This window comes from Pundamilia nyererei, unplaced genomic scaffold (assembly GCF_000239375.1).
Source record: "Pundamilia nyererei isolate P.nyererei 1_Seehausen unplaced genomic scaffold, PunNye1.0 scaffold00050, whole genome shotgun sequence".
Lineage (NCBI taxonomy): Eukaryota > Metazoa > Chordata > Actinopteri > Cichliformes > Cichlidae > Pundamilia > Pundamilia nyererei.
The window spans coordinates 2043916-2062165 of NW_005187451.1; the positions used below are offsets into that span (position 1 = coordinate 2043916).

At 45.2% G+C, this 18250-nt stretch overlaps 2 protein-coding genes across 8 annotated transcripts in view; one reads left to right on the top strand and one right to left on the bottom strand.

Annotated features, from left to right (window-relative positions):
* Positions 1-9954, top strand: part of ano8b (anoctamin 8b) — a 37268-nt gene extending 27314 nt beyond the window's left edge. For 2 of the 3 annotated variants that reach the window (XM_013910862.1, XM_005733163.2), the window contains exons 9-20: positions 208-360; positions 624-750; positions 1207-1262; positions 1347-1421; positions 1511-1645; positions 3567-3814; positions 4103-4262; positions 4345-4719; positions 5555-5746; positions 5912-6043; positions 6592-6702; positions 7023-9954. In XM_013910862.1, the coding sequence (XP_013766316.1) occupies positions 208-360; positions 624-750; positions 1207-1262; positions 1347-1421; positions 1511-1645; positions 3567-3814; positions 4103-4262; positions 4345-4719; positions 5555-5746; positions 5912-6043; positions 6592-6702; positions 7023-7772 (2514 nt within the window). In that variant the 3' untranslated portion in view covers positions 7773-9954. The remainder of the gene's footprint in view (positions 1-207; positions 361-623; positions 751-1206; positions 1263-1346; positions 1422-1510; positions 1646-3566; positions 3815-4102; positions 4263-4344; positions 4720-5554; positions 5747-5911; positions 6044-6591; positions 6703-7022) is intronic. The other variant, XM_005733164.2, reaches the window with a different exon arrangement.
* The window catches only part of dda1 (DET1 and DDB1 associated 1), a 19575-nt gene extending 5093 nt beyond the window's left edge, over positions 1-14482 (bottom strand). Inside the window, exons 1-6 of one of the 5 annotated variants that reach the window (XM_013910865.1) lie at positions 14420-14482; positions 14147-14273; positions 13512-13592; positions 13359-13410; positions 13172-13233; positions 11266-12753 (exon numbers count right to left, since the gene is read on the bottom strand). In XM_013910865.1, the coding sequence (XP_013766319.1) occupies positions 12649-12753; positions 13172-13233; positions 13359-13410; positions 13512-13592; positions 14147-14155 (309 nt within the window). In that variant the 5' untranslated portion in view covers positions 14156-14273; positions 14420-14482 and the 3' untranslated portion in view covers positions 11266-12648. Of the gene's footprint in view, positions 1-11265; positions 12754-13171; positions 13234-13358; positions 13411-13511; positions 13593-14146 lie in introns of those variants that run through there. The other 4 variants (XM_013910864.1, XM_005733160.1, XM_005733159.1 and 1 more) reach the window with 4 other exon arrangements.
* Positions 14483-18250: the final 3768 nt, after the last annotated feature.

An 18250-nucleotide genomic window follows, 5' to 3' on the forward strand; every position in this document is an offset into this window, starting at 1 on the left:
GTTTTGCAAAAGTGACCTAAGTATTGAGACATGTGTCCTAGCGTCTGTAAAAAACTGTAAAGCCAACAACAAAGGCAGCGAGTCTCCTGTGTGACGGCTGGCTGAAGGCTCCGCTTCACATTTTACCTTTGAGAACTCAAATGAGTGCTTTGTGCGTTTTCCCTCCAGCCTCTCCTCTTTACGCTGTTTCATATCCTCTGTCTGCAGGGAATCAAGCGCTGCAGTCCTATAACGGGATGCGAGGAGTTCTACTATCCTCCGTGGCGGAGGCGTCTATTCAGGTGGCTGGTCAGCCTGCCCATCTGTATCCTCTGTCTCTGTTTTGTCTTCCTGGTCATGCTCATCTGCTTTGAGCTGCAGGTCAGTCCAGCTGTCAGCATCTGTTCTCTTTGTTGTGTCCCGCTTTGATGAATACAGCAGCAAATTTAACGCAAGAAAATCATCTTCTTTTGTCAGATTTCTTTTAGAGTTTGACGTAATGAAGCGTTTTAAAGAAGCTTTAATGGCCACGAAACCAAAAACCACAGACAGTAACTAATAATAAACAAATAGACTCCACGCGTCATAGAATGGGAGTGTTTATTGCCTTTGGGGGCTGAGAAGTTGTATTTGTGTCTCTGCAGGAGTTTGTGATGGGGATCAAGGAAATGCCTCGGCTGGCTCGCTTCATCCCCAAAATCATGCTCGCTATCACTGTGACTGCGTGTGATGAGGTGTACAGGAAGATCGCCTGCTGGCTCAATGACATGGGTGAGCGCCGAGCTTCTAGGCCGGCAAAACGTAACCGCAGATTCAGAGCAGAGCGTCTCTTACTCAAGATGATCTCCTGAAAGTCGCGTCCTTAATATTAGTTATTAATATTAGTTATTAATATTAGTTATGGATCACTGGCAATTCCTTTTGAGCGCTGAGCTGGCTGTGGCTCGAGAGGTCGAGCAGGTCGCACGAATCAGAAGGTTCCTGCGGTCTGGACTCGATGTGTCCATCAGTGTGTGTGTGTGTGTGTGTGTGTGTGTGTGTGTGAGTGAGTGTGAGTGTGAGTGTGTGTGTGTGTGTGTGTGTAGAAGTGCTTTGAGCGCTCCAATAAAGGGGTGAAGCTCTACGGTTCATTAGTTACTAATTAAGCAGTCAATGATTGAAGCTTTACTGTGCTGCATGTTTTTAATGACTCGCCAGGTGTGTTACGCTGATGTTGTGTTTCCACAGAAAACTATAGACTCCAGAGTGCCTATGAGAAAAATCTCATCATCAAAATGGTTCTTGTAAGTGTCGTCCTTTGCTTTGGGATTGGGTGGAGCTAATTCCTCTTCCTGTTTAATCACACCTGGCCTTTCTGTCTCTTGCAGTTTCAGTTTGTAAATTCCTATCTCAGCCTTTTTTACATCGGATTCTACCTCAAAGACATGGAGCGCCTGAAAGAGGTGAGACGTTTCCGCCGCTCAGACACTCGCACTCACTCGTCGACGTCGTCATTAATCCGCACATCCGTGCGTTTGTCCGTTTGTGGAAGATGCTGCTGGTGTTGTCTCTGATCAGGAGTCTGCAGCGGCAGGTCCGGGTCAATGTGCTGCCTCACGTCTCCCTGAAGATCAAGATGCTGGTGGTCTCTGTTCCCTGGTTCTTCAGGGCTTTGCTCGGGAACAAAGTACGATCCCTGTTACGCGTAGGGAAGGTCAGAGGTCTGTTTCTGACCACCTCCGTTATGCCTTTGCATGCCAGCTTGGTGCCAATCGGTGAGCAGGTGTGCTTGGAAAGAACGTGTGCTGGAGCTCCAAACCTCCACGCTGTTAAATGGCTGCAGGGCTGTTTTCATTACATCTCTGTATTTGGGAGACTTGGGACTTTGTAGCTGTCAGCAGATACTGTCTGATTATCTAAAACCAACTTTATATTCAATGACATCAACTCTCAAAACGCGCCTCTTCTTACTTCTTCTATTGGGTCCTTTCATCTGAAGATCGGTCTTCCTGGTATTCCTTGTGATGGGAATTGTGGATTTCTTTCTTGGGCTTTTTTCCCTCTGTGAGTCATCTTGTCCCTCAGCTTCTCACCATCTGCTCCACCTTTCAGACTCTCGATGTCAGCTGACTTCCCAGTTTTCCCAGTTTACACCAGCACAGCTCAGGCTCTCCACATGTCGGTAAAGCTTTCTGATTTACTGGAAGTACCATGAAAGGCTAAAATCATTTAAAACACGTGAGACTTTTCTTGTTTCCAGTTGATGAGAGAGACGTCAGCTGTTACGTGACTGAGATGTTAGCAATCAGAGAGCAGCGTCTCCGTCTCTCAGTCCCTGTGCTGTCCATTATTGATTATGTCCTGTATGCTCTCTGTTTCTGTGCTGTAGCATCTTCTGCGCAGCATGTTGTGCATCAGCGTTTGACCTGAAGGAGCTGCTTTCAGATTAAAGGCAACAATGGATCGTGAGCTTTGTGGTGATGCAGTCGCTGTCTAACCTCTGCGTGTGTGTATTATATGATTGAAGACATATTAAACTCTTGGCTTTGACTGTTAAAGCTCAGTTATGGTTTGATGCAACTCGGTTTCTTTTTCTGTGCTTATTGACAAGATCAGAGAAACAAAGAAACATTTTTTGTTGTAGAAACCAGGAGATCACTGAGTTTAACCAGATTAAACTCTTAAGAAACTTTATTTTGTAAAGCTAAATAAATACTTTGTGCACAGAGACACGTTCACATCGAACCTAAATGAAGGTTTATTAAAAAATGGTAATGAATCCCAAAATGATAAGAGTATAGTTGTGTTCAGTTACCCGTTTAATCTTAATCTCTGTACTTATTGTCACGCATAATTTATATGTCTTCTTCCAGATGACTTTTTCAGAAACAAAGAACTGTGTCTGTGTTGGACTCGGCATGAGATTTTATTTGTAGCCGTTCTGCTTCCCGTCAGTTCCTGTTCTGGACGCCTCCCGTTCGCCCACAGGTCAAAGTATTTGGACGAGGGACCGGGCCGTGGGTACCGCAGCGTCTCCTGTTGCATGAAGCGTCCGTGACAGAGCCGGGAAAACATGACAACTTTGAGGTTTCTAGTCAGCTGCCCACAAATAAGCCCGTCGCACGTCTTGACTGCTGCGTCTAAAGAAACTTTAGTTTCAAGACTGATGAACTTTTCACTCGAGCCTGTCACAGGGCGGAGGTGTAATTATTGTGCGTCGCTTTGTGTCTCGGCTTGGTGGAGCAGTTTAGTTGGTTCGTTCGTGTCTGCCGTGTGCAGCGAGGTCTGTAGGTGAGAGGCTGCTGTGCTTTTTAGAGTTCGAATGTGACACAGCGATTGCTGCCTAACACCTCAGGACCCCCGATTACAGGGTCCCTCCTACTGCTTGGAATAGGGAACCATTTGGGCGGAGCTTGCCTTGAGCACACAGTCTGCATACATGTCTCTTTATTTTAAATGTTTTCACCTTATTTTATTAAGTCCTCTCTCGCTGCTCCTCCTGCGCTCTGTCCACTGTCATCTATCCTGTCTCGTTTCTTTTAAATGCTCCAATCAGTGCGCTGTGATCTGTGGGTGCTGCAGCTGTTTCTCTGCCTTGTGTTTGTCAGATGCTGGCCACTCTACTCATCATACGCCAGTTCCTTCAAAACATTAAGGAGGTGCTGCAGCCTTACCTGTATGAGCGTCACAAGCTGGGAGAGCTTACGCTGCGAGCCGTGTGGGACCTGCTGCTCTCAGTGCTGCTGAAATACGCCCGGCTGGCAGCTGGAAAAGCCATGGCGTCTCCCACTGACCAGACCATGCCAGGACCCGGACTGAGGGGCACCAGGCCTGGAGTGGGGCAGCCAGAAAGAAGGTGGTGCTCTGAGCCGTTCAGTAAAGATGATGCAGTAAAGAAAGCGTGTGCTGAAAGATCCGTGACGTTCATGTGTTTAGCTGTCATTCACACCAACACTTACTGCGTTAGTCACTACAAGCAGAGCCGCTCGGCTGCAGACAGAACGACACTTTATCGTCCTCCGCTATTGTTCACGCACCGCATGCAGTTATGATTCATAGCTATCAGACACCGAGTGCACAGACCGCCAGAACAGGTTGGCACACAGTTACTCTGACGTTTATCTGTCTCTTCACCTGCTCTCAGGGAAAAGAAGTGTCTGAACGGAGGATGTGGAGTGCCTGATGAGGAGGAGGGAGCTGAGAAGGACGAGGCTGACAGCGGGAGGTTCAGCGAAGGAGAGACGGAGGAGGAAAGTTTGATCGACTGCGGCTTGAAGCTGAGGAAAGTGAGCTTCATAGAGAAGGTACAGTGCCGCGTGACCTGCGTTAGCACGTTCACGCTTTAGAGGTTGAATCATGTAACTGATCAGCGATGTCGTGGTTAAGGTGGACAGAAAGGCGGCGTGCAGTGGGCCCCCTGTGGACAGCAGCTTTCTGGAGGAGGGAAGCCCCACCATGGTGGAAAAGGGAATGGACCCGGCCTCGGTGTTCGAAATGTGCGACGACGACGACGACAACGGAATTCATGATGTGAAGGACTCGAGCGGGGGCAGGGCTGAGGCCGCTGATGCTGCCGCCGCCGCCAGCCCGCTGCCTTCTGGATCTGAGAGCAGCGCGTCGCTGCGTCACAGAAGAAGAGGCCGGAGCGCCGAGAGGGTCGAGCCGAAAACGAAAAGGGAATCGTGGATGGATCCCCCCGAGGAGAGAGAGAGCACCACGCTCACTCAGGCGGAGATGGAGAGCTGCATGCAGACGTACTCAGTAAGTGCACATATGTACTCACCCTGCACGTACGGCTCAACTGACACCTTGGCTGATTGTGATTGGGTAGAGGATCAATAGGGGGTCCATGGCACTCTTTGGGACACTCCCACAGGGCTTAAATCTGAGATTCTCCACCAGTCGCATTTAGAACTGAAGAAGCTTCTCAGATGAGACGCTTTTCTTTCCAAGCTCCTTAGACTACTGACAGAAGGGAAATGCAAGTGAGGTCAGAGGTCAAATGTGACATATTTGGACCCAAACTGTAGTGTGATATTTAGTATCGTTTTAAAGAGCAGAGATTTTCTTGAAAGTTTGACCTCATTTGAAGAAGTGATCAGAGGTGACTGAGTAACGTGATATTTACAATCACTATATGCCTGCATAGTTTTACATGCTCAGTGCAGCATTATTATCACTGAGGTTCAGATCAATCAAGTCAAATGTGATGTGATATTTTGAACCTTATAAAATCGGTACTTTATAAGTACCATATGTTGACTGTGTGATAATCATCCCCGCAGACCTCGGTGGATGTAAGCCAAAGTTTCCCGGGTTTCATCACAGTTCATTCTAAACGTCTGGTGTTTACAGGCAGAACGACTCGTTCTCTGTTATTCTCTTTAAAACTGGTCACTCTTTGAATCCTAGAACTACAACATGAATCCTACAGACCTTATAAATGCTTGTATGACTGCCATATCTTATTATATCTTATATATCTCATCTACAAATGAGTTTAGTCCACAGAAAATGCAGCGTCGTCCGCGGCAGCCATGTAGTCACGTACTGCACAGACTGCATTTGGCTTATTGCTCCACTTTGTCCTTCTTAGGACACTTTCCAAGACTACCAGGAGATGTTTGTCCAGTTTGGCTACGTGGTGCTCTTCTCCTCTGCCTTTCCTCTGGCTGCCATGTGCGCTCTCATCAACAACATCATTGAGATCCGCAGTGATGCCTTTAAGCTCTGCACCGGCCTGCAGAGGCCCTTTGGAGTCCGTGTGGAGAGCATCGGCCAGTGGCAGGTAAGAAATGCACTGTGTGAACATGGGGAGCTGACTAACACACAAACGGCATTAATGTTAACAAACCAATCAAGTTCATCAGTAATCAGAGTCTGGCTGAACTTGATTTAAGAGCAAAGCACAAAGTCAGAAAAAAATGGAAAGCTTTTCTTTTCCCGTTCACAGACTGCGATGGAAGCCATGGGCCTGATTGCCATCATAGTGAACTGCTACCTGATTGGTCAGTGTGGTCAGCTACAGCGTCTCTTTCCATGGCTCAGCCCTGAGATGGCCATCATCTCCATCGTCATCCTCGAGGTACCGCAGCTACTTCCTGCTCAGTCTGAAACACAGCGGCGCTCTTTCAGTCTTTTCCCGTCACACAGTTGTCCTACCTGTAAAGACTGGGAGGGACATTTAACAGAACAGTTACTCAAACCACTTCATCAGTCGGTAAACTGTTTAACACAGATTTCACTTTCATGACACATAATGAAGTAGAAGCCCAGGAAATAGTTTACTAATAGGAAGATGAGATTGGCGGCCAGTCATGACATCAAACCAGTTTTAACTCTCCAAACGCGTGAACAAAGGAACTGAAACCGTCTGTGCTGCTACAGCTTGTCACATATTTAGAAACAGGCTGTGCTTCACTGTGCCGGCCGTCTGCATCCAGAGGGGTCAACAGCCTGCAGCTCTGTGCTGGCCTGATAAAGAAGTTTGAGCCCAAATGTTGCAAGAATGACCTCAAGTGACAAGTTGCTTAAAGAGGGCGTTTGAGGCACCGTGTCCTATTTACTGTATGTGAATTACTTTATAATTGTTTGACTTCACCTTCCTTGTTTTCCACCTCTGTCTGTTTGCAGCACTTTGCCATCCTGTTGAAATACATCATCCATGTGGCTATTCCCGACATTCCTACGTGGGTCAAAGAGGAGATGGCTAAGCTGGATTACCAGCGCAGGGAGGCCTTTAAGGTGACTTCAGGGAGTTCGAAGAAGCCCTTTAAAGTCTCCCTCATTAACCTTATGATGCTACAGCACTGCAGTTGTTTCTTTTTGGAAATAAATGACTAAAGTTGCTTTGATATTGTAGCAAAATGACTGTTACTGTAAAGGTTGTCAGCTGTGCTGCACAACACAGGAAAAGAGATTAGCTTGTAGCTGCCCCGGGAGCACTAATGCAAGATTCTGACTGCAGTAAGGGCTTTTAGACAAGTCGCGCTGCGGTAGTGTAGTAGTTGACTACTGCTGATTCTTTATGAATGCATTGTGAGAACGTTTCCCTTCCTCTGCAGAAGCACGAGCGGCAGGCGCAGCAGCATTACCAGCAGCTGCAGAGGAGGAAGAGGGAGGAGGAGGAGAGGCAAAGGCAGGCAGAGCACATGGCTCGCAGGGAGAGGGAGCGGGACGACAGCAAAGGCGACGTTTCGGGGGATCACCACCACGACAAAGGTCACGGCAGCAAATCACGTTCTGGGGGTGGAGGCGGAGGAGGGAGCGGCGGGTCGGACAAGCCCAAGAGGCCCAGCTCCCTGTTGGCCAATAATAATGTGATGAAGCTGAAGCAGATCATCCCGCTGCAGAGCAAGTTCTCCTCGGGTGGCGCCCGCTCCCCACAGTCACCCACGGGCAGCGAGCCAAAACTGCCCGGCTTCTTGAGCTTCAAATTCCTCAAGTCGCCTGAGAATAAGAGGGAAGGTGCTGCGGCTTCTGCGGCCGCCGGCACCACATCTGCCAGCGCCACGGCGACAGCGGCGCCGTCATCATCGTCATTATCAGGTAGCAGCTCTCAGGAGCGTTCTCAGTCACCCAATAAAGCCTTCAACCCCGGGAAATTGTTTAACTTTGGGAAATCCGAGGGAGGGACTTCCACGAACGGAGCTCCGCTGCCCAGGTCAGGAGAGGGGTCATCATCGCTGACGACGGAAAGACAGCCTTCCCGGTCTGACTTGAATGGCGTTCCGGACGAGATCCCCTCACCCGGAGGGGAAGGCGCAGAGAACGGACATTCGTCAGACTTGGACGCGGCTGGTTTTAAAATGTAGAAAACGACGACAAAAAAAGTGCAACTTGTCTTTGGTTCCATCTCACCTGAACAGGTGACGTGTTTACTGTGAGGAAGGCCTGACCTGCCCTCTGTGCTGTCACAGGCAGGAGAGCAGAAGCTGATGAGGCGAGACTCGTTCTGGTTTGCTTTTTCTGCTGCGAGACAAAAAAATAAAATAGAGAAAGAAACAAAAAAAACAGGCTTTGTAAGAAAGACGAAAGCCCTTCTATCATGACCGAACACACACACACACACACACACACACACACACACACACACACACACACACAAATATTCAAATTCTTCCTTGTCTGCAATACATAAAGAAATGCATGAGCTGCGTTTCTAATATTTTTACGCCTTTAAAGCAGAGCTTTGTTTCCTGATTTCTTCTTGTCAGAAATTGTAAACATCTCGGTGGCTTCACATCAACAGTCTGTCGTGGAGGGGAGGAGTTTAAGGGGAAAAAAAGCTTACATGGCGGTACGAACGGATTGGAGATTGTACATCAGATAATTCCTGAGTGTTTTTAACTGTCACCACACAAGCGATCGTTAGAAATCGGTCTCATTTTTAAACTGCGACGAGTTGTTGGGCCCTTCGCTTTCGTGCTGAAGCTGAAGAGTGGAAAAGCAATATGAGTCAGTGTTTTTGTTTTTTTATTAAGTGTCAATCATCGCATAAGCCCCTCCTTAACAGTCGCCCCTGATGTATCACCAGCTTTATTTTCAAAGCAGAGGTGAGGTCTGAGCTTTGCAGAACCCGGTTTGCTCCAATAGAAAGCGGCGAGCTTAGTAAGTCGTAAAAATCACAGTATTTTGGAAGAGCGAGCGGTTTTCGAGGAAAAGGAGCAGAGATGCCCGTTGCATGCTGTTCTCCATCCGAGTCCGTAGAGCGCCTTGTAAACACAGATGGTGCCTCATGCCACAAACTCCAGCTAGACTTGGCAAACGAGCACAGAGTTAAAGAAGTAACATTTGCACTAAAGCCTGACGCCCTGCATAGAAACCACCTCGGCACAGAGGGCCCACACCAGCCTGCCTCATCATTATGCAAAAAATGCATTTCTGTTCATTTCCCCCTTTCACATGGTGCATGCAGTCGGCAGCAACGAGCTTTCAAAATATTCACGTTTTCTTTTCTTCTTGAACAGCTGTTTTTATTGGCAGAAGATGGAAATTCCCTTTTTTTTAACCAGTGCAGAACTTTTCAGATTATACTGTTAACCCAAGACGTACAGTACTCTATAAAGGTTTTAGGCACTAAAATATGTGAGAATACTTTGAAAGATGCCAGTTTACCTGACAGGAGTTCGGTAAATAGAAAAACCCTACATTAGTGAGAGCTTCATTTGACTACACAGTCGCTCAGTCATTATGAGATCTTACCCAGAATCCTTCTCTGGAGTCGGGCTGTCTCTCTCTTCATGCATTTACTGGCTCACTTGATGACATCACCACAGAGCTTCTGCAGGGACCAATGCATGCGTTGCAGGACTCCCTTTTCTCACTGAAGATACATTTTAGGTCATCGTCATTTTTCAAAAAGCAGGATGGCATCATGTGATTTACAAAAACATACAAACATCTCAGAGTGCCTAGAACTTTTTCACAGTACTGTACTTTGCATATTGTTTGCATGATCCATGTATTTTCAATGAGCCCAGCATCTACCCTTAGCTGGTATTTCACTTCTGCGGGGTCTCCAGAAGGTGGCGCTGGTTATTTAGTCACCACAGGCAGAAAAATTAAAGCAGTCTGACAAGTTTATGATGATATGAGACACTGAGAGGATTCAGAAGCCGCCGCACTGCCGAGATACGGAAACATTAACTATGCATTTCCACACGTTCACCTCCGGCGAGGATTTGGGCAATAACACAGCGTTGAAGTTGACGTGTAGTACTAAAGCTCAACACTAACCCAACCTCAAACCCCAACTCCAGCGCATCATCCTCATCCACTCTATGCATTTTCTTTCCCTTTATGTTTTAGTGTCAGCTCTCTCAGATCGCCTGTTTCCTATTTAATGTTAAGAACCTGCCCCGACCTGCATCGGCTTAACAGGTTTTTGTATTCTGTTACAGCTTTAATGTGTTAGTTTTAGAAGTCTGGTCCATTTTTCGCTCACACGCCGGGAGGCAAAAAGTTCTTACTGACATTAAATGCAATACCGAAATAGTCTGTGCAGTCATGTTATCATTTTTAGGAATATTTGGAAGGTACTGTTCATTATAAATGTAAATGGAGAAGGCCGAGGCTAAGAGAAACGTGACATCATCAGCGTGTGATCTTAAGAGCAGCAGAGCGAGACGGTGACGACGTAGCTGAGCACAGTCTCATTATAAACCCTTGATATTCTTGCAGCATCAGGATTTCAGGGATAAGTGGCTTCATGGTGCGTAAGAGTCCATCGTTTGAAAAAGTCCCATAGAGAAGCAGAACTGGTGCGCTGAATAGATCCGCTGATGCCGAGCGAGGTCACTTCCATGTGTGCATTCCCACCTTATTCAGGTAAAGCTGAAGAGCATCACAACAGACATCGGCTTGTTACTTTTTTCGTTTTTGCAGTGAAACATGTTCTGCGACGGAGATCTGTAACGTTTGGAGGAACGGCAGCGTCACGGCGCAGGCATCGCCTGCATCAGGACACAAGCTCGGACTCGTTATCAGAACAGCTTCTTTGAAAAGTTCGGACATCGTCTGTCTCATTCGGAATAAGCAGGAAAGGACTGAATGGACGTATTAATGTTTGTGTTTCAGAGTGGATGTGAACAGGCGAGACTCACCGCAGCTACATTACAGCCCGACCCGAACCTCAAAGACGAGACATTTTCATGGAAGCCTCACTTACACAACATCATACGCTCTTCCAATGTACCACTGTACAAAAAAGATCTTTTAAAGAAAAATACTGGGGAATGGGATTATTTATTTCTTTTAATTTATTTTGTCATATTTTTGTAAGACCTGACAAATAGTTAATAAAACTATTTCAAATGCATCCCATGTGTTGTGAACCGCTTCTTTACATTTTTGAAGTACCACATAAACCAAAAGTGTTTTAATCCAGTTTTATTTCAGCAAAGCTAAAAAGAACATCTGATCTAACACATGTGGGGCAAGGCTTCGGGTGGTGTAGAACAGTCTGAGCAGAAGCATAATGAGGTTTTTATACTTGAAATAACAAGACGGGTATTTACAGTGTAGATATGAAGATGACTGACCGCACCGTCGACCCACAAAACAGGAAAGAGAGGAGGTTACGTCGTGACTCAGCCGGGGAGTGATAAGAACGATTTTTTTAAAGGACAGAAAAAGAAAAGCTTTTTTTTGGGTGCATGGACACCAATACAAACTGAATCTCATACAAGGAACAAGGCAGGATGGCAGCTGCACTTCGCTGTGCATGCTTATTGTGCATTCTATGGCTGAAAGTATAATACTCTAAACGCTCACAGCAGCCAGCTCTCCATCGAGAAGGGAGAAAAATAAAATAAAAACCATCCGGAGCTGTCACAAAGATGAGACGAGCAGTAACGCTGACCCGGGCCCTGAGCTGGATCCGAGTCTTAAGGCCTCTCGGCTAATACCTTCCACACAAAAATCCCCCCCCCAAACACTTTATTTCTGGTCCGGGATTATAACATCCAGCCACTGAAACAGTAACATGCAAGGCAAGATAACATCCACTGGACACTGGGGCTCTTCTCTACTTTATTCTGTAGTCTTTTACAAAAAGGCAGACACACAGATACTAAATCGGATAAGCTACTGTAACTATTTACACACGTTATGCATTCTTTTCCCTTTCCCACACGCTACTATAGACATTTCTCTTTAGTGTCTGTGCTGTTGCCAAAGTTGCGCGACTAAAAATGAAATCTCACATTTCTGTATTTTCCTATTAAGACGTAACAGCTCTTTCTTTTTCTTCACATCTTTCGGTGAAAGATCTGCTAAAACTTAAAGAGAGAGAATCCCCTTCTTACTCGCCTCGATCAGCCAGAGGGAGGTGCTAGACGTGACGCTGCTTCTCAGCCACGCCGACACAACATTAATCCTACAAGCACGAGTCCCAGGATAGAACACAGATATTAATATATTCACCATAAAACAAACAAAAGAAGCCACACGTTTAAAAAGGTGGGGGTCCGGAAGAGTCGCTTCTACTTTGTGCTGTTCTTCACAGTGCATTCTTGGTTCTGTCGATTCAAACAGTGTGGAAAAGAAGTCGCAATGCCCCCGTGTGGTTGCAGAGTGGGCAGTGAAACTGAGATGGTGGGCACTGTGGCTGGCAGGAAGCTCATTGCCATTTACAAACAACAACAAAAACATCATAAAATAAAATTAAAACAGTAACAAAATACTCACAAATCAGAACAGACTGTCCGGACGACAGAGAGGCTACACGAGTCTTGTACCAGTTACATTTTTAAGAGTAGTGTCTGACATTTTCTGTCCAGTCCGTCTCATCTTAATCCTACCATCCACTCGCAGTCCGCACTCACAGCTCAGCATGCACACAAACATATACATGTGTACTGGCCCACATGGGGAAGAGCCAACACAATCAAAACACCAGTAATGATTTCGCCTCCACGACTTGAGATCATTTCTACCAACGTTATTTTCATACACTGTAAATGGCGGCTTTGTGAGTGGGAATTTCCCGCAATTCTCTCTGGAGTGACTTAACTTCATGCCAGGAAAGACATCCTGCTCTAGTCCAGGAAAAACCAGGAAGTCTGCATGCAGGAGGGATTATCCTATGGTTTTGCTTATATTGGCTATACCCTATTGATGCAAACACACATGTATACCCACCCACACACACACACACACACACACACACACACACAATCGGACGCGCACTTATGAGTCCTCGTTCATCTCTTGGCTATCTGTCCTGGCGATCTTCCTCGGGGGCGCCGGGCTGTCACCCTCAGCTTGTTCCTGTTCCCTTTTCTTTGCTGCATTCTGTTTGACACAGGATTACACAGGAATCAGCAAAATCACAGCCTCGCTCTCTTTCAACACGTCAGTGACAGAAGCACAGATGAACAGTTGCTTCATAGCACGTGATTATTTAAGACATAATAAAGACTCCTTACAAAGACTTTTGAATTTCAGGAGTGGGACCGCAGCTCATACTCGGCCCTGCCAATTCCATCAATGTATTTCCCTTCCTACATTATACACAGCATTTATTGAGGTTCTTGCATTAGTACCTGTTGCCACTCTTTACTGAGGCCTTCCCCAAACTGCAGTTTAAAATCGAAATCTTTATTTCATCTGCCATTCTCTTTCAAGAAATACTGTCAACTCTTAGCCCTAACCCTAGTTGAGGATGTGGTCTCTGCCAAATGAGAGAAATGAAAGAACTGCACACGCTCACCTTTTTGTCCCACTGCTGGTGGAGGTAACGCAGGAGAATGTTGGTTTTTTCTGTAACAATGACTGTAAACAAACACAGGCAAGATGTTTTACATACAAAACACATTACACAGGGTGCTAGTTTAGCCACAGTTAGTAAGCATTTGAAAACATCACCACAGCAGTTTTACAGTTTCAACTGTACTTACTCTGTTCAGAGGGGTATTCGCGTGTTGGTAGGTACACGGAGGGCCTGCGGTTCTATACGAGAGATCAGAAAGAGGCTGTGAATTAGAGCTGTGCCTTCTAGACATGAACAAACCTTTAAAGAACTGCATCAAGTGATTTTAAAGGCTACTTACAGATGCTTTACAAACTGAATCTGCATGAAACCTGCTGAAGTTGCTCTTGTTGTAGACAGGAAGTCCTTTCAAGAAATCAGCCTGTGGAAAGAAGGTGAGGTGACCGTTAGACTCTGCAGCTCTCATTTCATTTGTCTTTCATCTTCAACTTCATACATCCAAAGATCGCAAGTCTGAAATCATCTGACTTTCAGCAGTCTGACTGCTGTAGTTTACTCGTGTCGGCTGACAGCAACAGTGTAAGTCATCACCACCGACATGAGCGTAGGTGTGCTCCTCTTAATGCAGATGCTGCTGAGCAGGTGACAGGTCCCTGCAGATGACTGGATCCAGCATTCAGGGCGTTACCTCATCTTTCACGACAACAAACCTGCCGCCCTTCGACGTCGCCATTAACCTTCAAAGTGGATGCAATATCGCACAGTGTCCATCAAGAGGTTTCAAATGGGCAGGATAGAGCTGAGCAGCTCAGAGCACAAATCGATGCCGGCTTGGCCTTGAATACCAACAGGAGGAGCAGGTGTGGCTAGCAGCTAGCCGGTAGAATCAGTTAGCTGGCTTACAATTACTGTATGCCTTATAACACCAGCTATACAGCTTAAACCACAGTAATAAACATGGGGTATGCGAACTACCTTCTCCATGATGGTGGCAGAAACGTCCAACTGCCAAACGCCGACTTGTGGACTTGGTGTGTGTTGTTCTGGTCGTGATGGCCGCGCTAGCTTACAGGCTAGGAAACCGAGACCGCTGTCCTACGTCCTTTTCGAAAGCAAAAATCACCGTCCTCAAACACAAGTTGCTGTTTCCATTTTACTTCCCAGTGACTGTGGAAAAAATGACACTACGCGCATAAAAAAAGCCAAGACACCAAAACGCTCAGTACACGAGTTCGCAAAGCTACTTACACAGGACTTCTTCAGCTAGCATGATGGCACCGACGCTTTTCTAGGCCACGCCCCAAGTAGCGCCTATTGGCTTATTCTTACCCCCACCTGGTAGTAGCTTGACCGGACAACCAATTGTTAAAAACAACACAATTTAGCCCCTCCCTAAACCATTGACCAGGCAATCTGCTCTCACTCATTGAGTTTCATTATGAAAACCATCAGCCACTATTGATCCGAGCTAGAGTCCAAGATTGATGTCATCATGTGGGCGCACGTATCTCCTGCACGCGCCAATGTTTATTAGTGTCTGCAGTAAAGGCTTCGGGAAACTGAAGGACTATTTAATTCTTTTGACTTTTGTTGTAAGTTTACACCAAGTTGAAAACTTCAGATTGAAAGGTGAGAAATTGAAAACTAGGGATAAAAAAAAAGGGTTTTCATAAAACAAAGTCATTCAGGTGTTTTTGGTATTTTAAATCCTTTCAGATCTGAGTGTAGCGGAAAATTGTTCTTTGTATCATAAGAAATATCTAATTTATGATGGATGCACAGCAATCACTGAAATCAAAGATCCACAATATCTTTATTCTTGTCATACAAAATCACACAACAGTCAAGCAAATGCAATAAACAGATATTAAATATACAGGACTGAGCAACATTAACATTAAGAATATAATGAATTATTTTAAAGCCTGCATGTCAGTATACTGTGTCTACACCCAGACTCTTCTAATAAGGTGTTGTTAGGATCAGCCAGAATAAACTGGGCCTTCTAGCCTTATACAGGTGACGAAGGCCATTTTGCTGCACACTCTGACTATACTCGCAGTCTCTTAGTCTGCTTCTTAGGTTCACTGACTTGTACCTGCACACAAAAGAGAAAGTCAGAATGGATTCAATCAAACAGGAATCCATATGAGTAAAGAGGGCAGGAGTATTTACTTTGTCCAGGAGATGAGATTTAAATCACATGATGGTAGGGGCTTAAGAAGCACAGTTGAAGAGTCACAGTACTGTGCTCTTTATTTTAAACAGTGCTCTAGCGTAACATCATAGACTTTAAAGGAGGAAACCTGGTCTTGTTAGGAGAGACGGCATCCATCCCACTTTGGATGGAGCAGCTCTCGATTCTAGAAATATGGACAAATTTATTAAACCCCCCAAAATATGACTATCCAGAGTTGGGACCAGGAAGCAGAGTTGCAGTCTTACACACCTCTCTGCAGCTTCTCTCCTCCTGCTACCCCCCCAAAAACCCATCTCCATAGAGACTGTGTCAGCTCCCAAACAGACAAAAAACAAACTAAAAACCATCAACAAACAACTTAAACATAAACAATTACAAAGAAAGAACAATACAGTATCCACATCTGAACCAAAGAGTAAAACAGTGAAATGTGGATTATTAAATATTAGGTCTCTCTCCTCCAAGTCTCTGTTAGTACATGACTTAATAATTGATCAACAAATTGATTTACTCTGCCTTACAGAAACCTGGTTGCAGCAGGATGATTATGTTAGTTTAAATGAATCAACACCCCCGAGTCATTCTAACTACCAGAAATCTCGAAGCACAGGCCGAGGGGAGGGGGGGGGGAGGTGTGGCAGCAATTTTTCACACCAGCCTATTAATCAACCAAAGACCAAGACAGACTTAATTCATTTGAAAGTCTGATGCTTCGCCTCGTCCACCCCAGCTGTAAAACTCAGAAACCAGTCTTACTTGTTATCATCTATCGTCCACCTGGGCCTTACACAGAGTTTCTCTCTGATTTCTCTGACTTTATATCTAATTTAGTTCTGAGCTCAGATAAAATAATTATTGTGGGTGATTTTAACATCCATGTAGATGCTAAAAATGACAGCCTCAACATGGCATTTAATCTGTTATTAGACTCAATTGGCTTCTCTCAAAATGTAAAAGAACCCACCCACCACTTTAATCACACTCTAGATCTTGTTTTAACATATGGCATAGAAACTGAACATTTAACAGTGTTTCCTGAAAACCCTCTCCTGTCTGATCATTTCCTGATAACATTTACATTTACAATTATTGATTACACAGCAGTGGAGAGTAGACTTTATCACAGTAGATGTCTTTCTGAAAGCGCTGTAACTAAGTTTAAGAATATAATCCACCCACTGTTATCATCTTCAATGCCCTGTACCAACACAGAGCAGAGCAGCTATCTGAACGCTGCTCCAACAGAGGTCGATCATCTTGTTAATAATTTCACCTCCTCACTACGTACGACTCTGGATACTGTAGCTCCTGTGAAAACTAAGGTCTCTAATCAGAAGTACCTGACTCCGTGGTATAATTCTCAAACACGTAGCCTAAAGCAGATGACTCGTAAGCTGGAGAGGAAATGGCGTGTCACAAATTTAGAGGATCATCATTTAGCCTGGAGAAATAGTTTGCTGCTTTATAAGAAAGCCCTCCACAAAGCCAGAACATCTTACTATTCATCACTGATTGAAGTAAATAAGAACAACCCCAGGTTTCTCTTCAGCTCTGTAGCCAGGCTGACAAACAGTCAGAGCTCTGTTGAGCCAACCATCCCTTTAACGTTAACTAGTAATGACTTCATGAACTTCTTCACTAATACAGTTTTAATCATTAGAGAAAGAAGGACCAATAATCATCCCACAGATGTAATATTATCTACAGCTACTCTTAGTACCATTGATGTTGATCTTAAATATGATCAACCTATCTCTAATGATCGGCTATGTACCACAGGCCTTCAAGCTGGCTGTAGTTAAACCTTTACTCAAAAAGCATCTCTAGACCCAGCAGTCTTAGCTAATTATAGGCCAATCTCCAACCTTCCTTTTGTAGCGAGTAAAAGCCACCGAGTAACCGCTAAGGGCCTCTATACTACTTGTGCAAACTTTCAGGCCCAAAGCTCTTACAGGAACGAGCCCAAAATAAACGGGACAAGAGGGTCAATATCAGTCAGATATGTTAAAATTTATTATTTTAAAAGAACACAAAGGGTTTGCAAAAGGCCTAAAACATCAAAATGGGAAAGGTCACTAACGACCACAAGAAAGTCTTGGTGCAACCTGCCAGCAATGCAGCTATCACCTGAGGGCTTGCTTTACCCCGGTGGTCCCAGATGCTCGTTGCTTTAAAAGAAACAAATCCACCCCAAATAAATACGAGCCCAACAGAACACTTATCGCATGCACTAAGTGTTTTAGTTCAGGCAATAATCGGTGGCACTAAAATCACTCTTAATAAAACTTATTCACTGCAAATCCACACGGAGCACCTCTAAAAAGACCTACTTCCCCTAAGGTAACAGCCCAGCTCAGGGATTGCACATTGCCCGACTAATATTGCACCAGCCCAGTAGAAATAAAAACAAACCCGGCATAAAAAACAGTTTTAAAAGGTGACCCTACTAAAACCAAAAACGCAACAAAAAGGAGGAGGAAAAAACAGTGACAAATTCACATGTGCAGCCTGCCCTCCAGCAGACAACTGTGTTTGCTGCACACCTGGCTTATCTTGGCTTATCTTCTAAAATCACTACTCAAACCTCTGCTGTAGAGGTTTAAAACAACAGTTTGTGTAGCAGACAATTAAAACTTCTCAGGCTCTTCACCTACTCACACAACCATTGTTCACAGCCGCTTGTCAGTGGAAATCAAGAACACCTGCTGCTACTTCCTCTTTTATACCCTCCATTGGGTCCCCTGGGTCCTAAAGCCTTCCCCATTACACTTTCATATCAGAATCAGAATCAGAATACTTTATTAATCCCGAGGGAAATTAGGGTATCAAACATCCTTGAAAGAGTAGTTGTCAAACAGCTAACAGATCATCTGCAGAGG